At 43.8% G+C, this 7,971-nt stretch overlaps 1 protein-coding gene across 3 annotated transcripts in view; it reads right to left on the bottom strand.

The window, feature by feature from the left end:
- Window positions 1–5,925: 5,925 nt before the first annotated feature.
- The window catches only part of LOC147115987 (coagulation factor X), a 64,827-nt gene continuing 62,781 nt past the window's right edge, over window positions 5,926–7,971 (bottom strand). For all 3 annotated transcript variants that reach the window (XM_085990670.1, XM_085990669.1, XM_085990671.1), the window contains one exon: window positions 5,926–7,145. In XM_085990670.1, coding sequence (XP_085846796.1) covers window positions 6,595–7,145 — 551 coding nt within the window. In that variant the 3' untranslated portion in view covers window positions 5,926–6,594. The remainder of the gene's footprint in view (window positions 7,146–7,971) is intronic.

Raw genomic sequence — 7,971 nt, 5'->3', positions numbered from 1 at the left:
GGTTGGGTGATTGGGCAGATGCACTATAACGTGGATAAATGTGAGGTTATCCACTTTGGTAGCAAAAACAGGAAGGCAGATTATTATCTGAATGGCAATAGATTGGGAGAAGGGGAAGTGCAACAAGACCTGGGTGTCCTTGTGCACCAGTCGCTGAAGGTAAGCATGCAGGTGCAGCAGGCGGTTAAGAAGGCAAATGGTATGTTGGCCTTCGTAGCGAGAGGGTTTGAGTACAGGAACAAGGATGTCTTGCTGCAGTTGTACAGGGCCTTGGTGAGACCACACCTTGAGTATTGTGTGCAGTTTTGGTCGCCTTATCTGAGGAAGGATGTTCTTGCCATGGAAGGAGTTCAGCGAAGATTCACCAGGCTGATACCTGGGATGGCAGGAATGACGTATAAGGAGAGATTGGATCGATTGGGCTTGTACTCGCTGGAGTTTAGAAGAATGAGAGGGGATCTCACTGAAACTTATAAAATTCTAACAGGACTCGACAGACTAGATGCTGGAAGGATGTTCCCGATGGTCGGGGAGTCCAGAACCAAGGGTCACAGTCTAAGGATAAGGGGTAGGCCATTTAGGACAGAAATGAGGAGGAATTTCTTCACCCAGAGAGTGGTGAACCTGTCGAATTCTCTACCACAGAAGACAGTTGAGGCCAATTCATTAAATATATTCAAGAAGGAGTTGGATATATTTCTCAAGGCTAAAGGGATCAAGGGGTATGGGGAGAAAGCAGGGGCCGGGTACTGAATTTGGATGATCAGCCATGATCGCATTGAATGGCGGAGCAGGCTCGAGGGGCCGAATGGCCTACTCCTGTTCCTATCTTCTGTTTCTATTCGGCCCATTGTGTCTGTGCCGGCCAAAAGAGAGCTATCCAGCCTAATCTCACTTCCAAGCTCTTGATCCATAGCCCTGCCCTGTAGGTTACGGCACTTCAAGTGTATATCCAAGTACTTTTTAAATGTGATGAGGGCTTCTGCCTCTACCACCCTCTCAGGCAAAGTTCCAGACCCCCACCACCCTCTGACTGAAAACATTTCTCCAACTCCCCGCTAATCCTTCTACCAATTACTTTAAATCTATGCCCCCTGGTTATCAAAAATAGGTGCTTTCTATCAAGGCCCTTCATAATTTTATACACCTCAATTGAGTCTACCCTCAGCCGCCTCTGTTCCAAAGAAAACAATCCCAGCCTATCCAATCTTTCCTCATAGCTAAAATTCTCCAGTCCTGGCAACATCCTCGTGAATCTAAGATTTAAGGTGATTGGCAAAAGAACCACAGATGACATAAGAAAAAACTTTTTTACGCAGCGAGTGGTTAAGATCTGGAAAGCACTGCTTGAAAGGGTGGTGGAGGCAGATTCAATCTTATCTTTCAAAAGGGAGTTGGATAAGTATCTGAAGGAAAGAAAATTGCAGGGCTACGGGGAAAGGGACTAGCCGAGAGTTGGCACGGGTTCGACAGGCCAAATGGCGGCCTCCTGTGCTGTAACCATTCTATGATTCTCCTCTGTACCCTCTCTAGTGTAATCACATTTTTCCTGTAATGTGATGAGAACTCTACGCAGTATCCTAGCTGTGGCCTAACTATTGTTTTATACAGTTCCAGCATAACCTCCCTGCTCTTATATTCTCTCCCTCGGCTAATAAAGGAAAGTATCCCGTATGCCTTCTTAACCACCTGATCTACCTGTCCCGCTACCTTCAGGGATCTGTAGGCATGCACGCCAAGGTCCCTCTGTTCCTCTACACTTCTCAGTATCCTACTGTTTATTGTGTATTCCCTTGCCTTATTGGCCCTCCCCAAATGCATTACCTCACACTTCTCCGGATTGAATTCAATTTGTCACTTTACTGCCCACCTGACATCTTCCTGCAATCTATAGCTATTTTCCTCACTATCAACCACATGGCCAATTTTTGTAACATCTGCAAACTTTTTAATCATGCCCCCTGCATTGAAGTCTAAATCATGGATATATACCATAAAAAGCAAGGGACATAAGAACATAAGACGTAGGAGCAGGAGTAGATCATTTGGCCCCTCAAGCCTGCTCCGCCATTCAATAAGATCATAGCTGATCTGATCTTGGCCTCAACTCCACTTTCCTGCCCACTCCCCATAACCCTTGACTCCCTTATCATTCAAAAATCTGTTTATCTCCACATTAAATATATTCAATGACCCAGCCTCCATAGCTCTCGGGAAGAGAATTCCAAAGATTCACGACCCTCGGAGAAGAAATTCCTCCTCATTTCCGATTTAAAAGGGTGCCCCCTTATTCTGAAATTATGCCCCCTAGTTCTAAATTCCCCCACGAGGGGAAACATCTTCTCTGCATCTACCCTGTCAAGCCCCTTCAGAATCTTATGTTTCAATAAGATCCCCTCTCATTCTTCTAAACTCCAATGAGTTATAGGCCCAACCTGCTCAACTTTTCTTCATAAGACAACCCCTTCATCTCCGGAATCAACCTCGTGAACTTTCTCTGAACTGCCTCCAATGCAAGTATATCCTTCCTTAAATAAGGAGACCAAAGCTGTACGCAGTACTCCAGGTGCAGTCTCACCAATGCCCTGTACAGTTGTAAGAGGACTTCCCTACTTTTGCACTCCATTCCCTTTGCAATAAAGGCCAACATTCCATTTGCCTTCCTAAATTACTTGCCGTACCTTTTTGTGATTCATATACAAGGACCCCCCAGATCCCTCTGTACCTCAGCATTTTGTAATCTCTCCCCATTTAAATAATAATTTGCTTTTTTATTTTTCCTACCAAAGTGGATAACCTTGCATTTCCCCACATTAAACTCCATCTGCCAGATTTTTGCCTACTCACTTAGCCTATCTATATCCCTTTGGAGATTCTTTGCGTCCGCCACACAATTTGTTTTCCCACCTATCTTTGTATCATCAGCAAATTTGGCTACATTACACTTGGTCCCTTTATCAAAGTCTTTAATATAGATTGTAAATAGTTGAGGCCCCAGCACTGATCCCTGCGACACCCTATTAGTTACAGTTTGCCAACCTGAAAATGACCCATTTATCCTGACTTTCTGTTAGTTATCCATGCTAATATATTACCCCAACCCCGTGAGCTCTTGTGTAGTAACCTTTTATGTGGCACCTTATCAAATGCCTTCTGCAAATCCAAATACATGACATCTACTGGCTCCCCTTTATCCACCTTGCTCATTACATCCTCAAAGAACTCCAGCAAATTTGTCAAACATGATTTCCCTTTCATAAAACTATGATAGAAAACTGGTTGGCAGACAGGAAGCAAAGAGCTGGAATAAACGGGTCTTTTTCCGAGTGGAAGGCAGTGACTAGTGGGGTACCGCAGGGATCGGTGCTAGGACCCAGTTATTCACAATATATATATAAATGATCTAGACGAGGGAACTCTCCAAGTTGAATATCTCCAAGTTTGCAGATGACACAAAGCTGGGTGGGCATGTGTACTGTGAGGAGGATGCAGAGAAACTCCAGTACGATTTGGACAGATTGGGCAGATGCAGTATAATGTGGATAAATGCAAGGTTATCCACTTTGGTGGCAAAAACAGGAAGGCAGATTACCTGAACTGCAATAGATTGGGAAAAGGGGAAGTGCAACGAGACCTGGGTGTTCTTGTGCACCAGTCGCTGAAGGTAAGCATGCAGGTGCAGCAGGCGGTTAAGGCGGCAAATGCTATGCTGGCCTTCATAGTGAGAGGTTTCGAGTACAGGAGCAAGGATGTCTTGCTGCAGTTGTACAGGGCCTTGGTGAGATCACACCTTGAGTATTGTGTGCAGTTTTGGTCGCCTTATCTGAGGAAGGATGTTCTTGCCATGGAGGGAGTGCAGCGAAGATTCACCAGACTGATACCTGGGATGGCAGGAATGATGTATGAAGAGAGATTGGGTCAATTAGGCTTATATTCGCTAGAGTTTAGAAGAATGAGAGGGGATCTCACTGAAACGTATAAAATTCTAACAGGACTAGACAGACTAGATGCAGGAAGGATGTTCCCGATGGCAGGGGAGTCCAGAACCAGGGGTCACAGTCTAAAGATAAGGGGTAAACCATTTAGGACTGAGATGAGGAGGAATTTCTTCACCCAGAGAGTGGTGAACCTGTGGAATGCTCTACCACAGAAGACAGTTGAGGCCAATTCATTAAATATATTCAAGAAGGAGTTAGATATATTCCTTAAGGCTAAGGGGATCAAGGGATATGGGGAGAAAGCAGGGACAGGGTACTGAATTTGGATGATCAGCCATGATCGCATTGAATGGCGGAGCAGGCTCGAGGGGCCGAATGGCCTACTCCTGCTCCTATCTTCTATGTTTCTGACTCTCCTTGACTATTATGATTTTCTAAATGTCCTGCTATCACTTCCTTACTGATGGACTCCAGCATTTTCCCATCCAAGGACCTAGTACTGAGCCCTGCGAAAGCCCACTGGAAACAGCCTTCCAGTCACAAAAACACCCATTGACCATTACCTTTTGCTTCCTGCCAATTTTGGATCCAACTAGCCACTTTCCCCTGGATCCCATGGACTTTTACTTTTCTTGACCAACCTGCCACATGGGACCTTATCAAAAGCCTTGCTAAAATCCATGTAGACTCCGTCAAATGCACTACCTTCACCGGCATATCCCCACCCCCCCCCACCCCCGTTACCTTCTCAAAAAATTCAATCATGTTAGTCAGACATGACCTTCCCTTAACAAATCTATGCTGACAGTCATTGATTAATCCGTGACTTTTTTAATGATTTATACTGTCCCTCAAAAAATTTTCCGATAATTTCACACCACTTAGGTTAGGCTGACTGACCTGTAATTACTTGGTCCATCCCTTTTTTGCTTTTTAAACAATGGCACAACGCTAGCAGTCCTGCACTGCTCTGGCACCACACCTGTAACCGGAGAGGATTGGATAAATGATGGTCAGAGCCTCTGCTATTTCCTCCCTTGCCTCTCAACAGTCTGGGATACATGTCATCTGGGCCTGGTGATTTAGCTACTTTCAAAGATGCTAAACCCCTTAATATTTCCTCTCTTTCTATGTTTATCCCTTCTAATATTTCACACTCCTCTAACTACAACGACTCATGTCTTTATTTCTATACCAGAGGTGGTGCAAGTTAAAAGTTCTGTAATTCCCCAATGCAATCTACTGTATTGATTTTTTGCTACTACCTACTTTTCAATTTTAATAAACCTGATTCATAATTTATAGCCTGAGTCACACAGCCTGATAGAACATTTATTCTCTCACTGATTGAAGACATGGAAAGTCTTGTTAATCTCAGGAAGCTAATTACAGTAACAAGGCTTATTTTCGATCCCTGTCAGTGTTGCATTACCAAATAATGGCCTAAACGTTGAATACATGCTTTGGGTGAGGGACTTCACCTGAGGCCAGCCCTTAAATCAGAAAATTGTGGGTGCTGCTGCCCACAGTTCTCATCTTGGAGAGAATGGAATGGCTATATGGCACTAAGGAGCATAAGCTTTGCCTTAAAGTTTGTAATCATGGCTGGGAGCTCAGGACTCCTGGGGCCTTAATGTATTATCTTCCTAGTCCTAGCACTGTCTACAGTAGGTTGGGGATGATCACCTGATGAAGTGGGCTTTACCACTTACAGGGAGCGTGTTCCAAATGCATCCGCCACCTAACGTCGAAACATTCATTTTTAAGTTCATCCATATTCAAAGAATGAAGAAAATGACAGAAAAGGTGACTCATAACATCCCAGTAGCCAAATATGGTGTCGCTTGGCCTGTGGACATGTTCTTGAGAGAAGCAGCTTGCCCAGATAATGCATGTTACTCTGATCTTTCTGTGTAATGAAGATGATGGGCTAATGGATGGTAGCAGTCACGACCACAAAAACAAATAAAGGTAAATTAAGCTGTCGGCATTTGCAAAGCAGTTTATTTGTTGTAGATCCAGACTGAATGAAAGTATTAGGTTATAAACTGCAGCACTAACTTAAAATACATGATAGTGCCAGATTATATACTGCAACACAGATTCCGAATTCACAAGAGTGCCAGGCTTTATACTGCAGCACTAATGAGAGTTGCCTAGCACTAAGAAAGTAGTTGGATTCTAATCAGTTCAATTCAGATTATAGTCTAGGAAATGAGCATTTCAAAGGTATGTGATGGTGGATAACCTTACTGCTGTGAGCTTCAGTGCTTTCACTTGCCACTTCTACATGTGAATGGCACCGTTATTTGTTTCAATTTTAAGTGTAGAAATTAGCCAACAGAATATCAAATGAATGCATTAATAATTCGTCCGCTACATTCACCAGCAGTAATTTCTAGGCTAGAATATTAGCAGCTGTACCTTCTGCTGTTAAGCAACCTGCAGTTGATAAATTGGCAAGCTCAAACTATTTTAATTGGGGCTTATCTTCTAAATAAAGTTAAATGGCAGTTTTGAGACCTGCTGCCCAGTGTCTCAATGTTTTTTCATAACCCAATGCTTCTGTCATGTGTCTGCTCTTTAATTGCCTTTCTCTTGTGCTACCGTTCACCACAATAGTTGGTGACTGATTGCTCAGAGAATTCGACATGTCTCAGCCACTGTGTTCTGATAAAGTATCATATATCCATGATAAGTAACCAGGCACCCTGGTGTACATTCCATATTTTCCTTGTTTACCACAGCCCTCACCCCAGCTAATTATGCCAATCAGATACCATGTTTGTCGATATAAAACTGCGTAGGGTCCCCCACTGTCCCCTCTACAAGAATCCACATACTCTTCTTTGTACCCAGCGCAGAACATATTACCTGTGACTGACAGCGTTGTCGATTTTATGCAAGCCTCTTGTTCGACGTAGGGAAGTTGGACTCGCCTCAAGAATCGGGACGACCTGCCTCTTTCCTGGGTCAGCCCCCAGCCGCTCACCATCCCCATTTTCCCATCCTGCAGTAGGAGCCGGCCCAAGTTGTGGTTGGGCAGGCAAATTGGAGTAATGAAAGTACTAAAATTCACATGCTGATTCAAGTACAAAAGTGCAATGTCATTGTCATATATTATTGGGTCATACTGAGGGTGGGTCAGAAACTTCTTCACTAAAACCCTCTCCTCCCAAATTTCCGTTCGAAGTTTGTCAAATTCACCTGGGGAAGTAAGAGCAAAGTGTCAGAACCTGCTTATATCATTTAATTTATGCAGTTGTTATGATCTAGAATGCACTGCCTGAATGGGTGGTGGAAGCAGATTAAATAATAACTTTCAAAAAGAAATTGCATATATACTTGAAAAGGGGAAAAAATTGCATGCCTGTGAGGAAAGAGCAGGGGAGTGGGACTAATTGAATAGCTCTTTCAAAGAGCCGGCACAGGTACGATGGGCTGAATGGCCTCCTTTTGTGCTGTAATATTCTATGATTCTATCCAAATTAAAAAGTCTTTAAAATGTGAAGTTATAGATGTTTGTCAAAATAAAATCAACCCTATTGTTCGGTGTTACTGCACAGCTCCCCTCTGGGTCAACTAGTTAAAGCAGTGAGTTAGCAGCTGAACCACACAGTCCAGTGCGTGCAGTTCTGGTCACCACATTACAGGAAGGATGTGATTGCACTAGAGGGGGTGTAGAGGAGATTTACGAGGATGTTGCCTGGGCTGGGGAATTTTAGCTATGCGGAAAGATTGGATAGGCTGGAGTTGTTTTCTTTGCAACAGAGGAGGCTGAGGGGAGACCTAATTGAGGTGTATAAAATTATGAGGGGCCTAGATAGAGTGGATAGGAAGGACCTATTTCCCTTAGCAGAAGGTTCAATAAGGAGGAGGCATAGATTTAAAATAATTGGTCGGAGGTTTAGAGGGGATTTTGAGGAGATTTTTTTTCACCCAGAGGTGGTGGGGGCCTGGAACTCGCTGCCTGAAAGGGTGGTAAAGGCAGAAACCCTCATCACATTTAAAAAGTACTTGGATATGCACTTGA

This window comes from Somniosus microcephalus, chromosome 6, assembly GCF_052327205.1.
Source record: "Somniosus microcephalus isolate GS21.2 chromosome 6, FLI_Smic_1.0, whole genome shotgun sequence".
Classification (NCBI taxonomy): Eukaryota; Metazoa; Chordata; class Chondrichthyes; order Squaliformes; family Somniosidae; genus Somniosus; species Somniosus microcephalus.
Note: the sequence above shows the minus strand (reverse complement) of the source record. Positions and strands in the feature narration are given on the sequence as shown.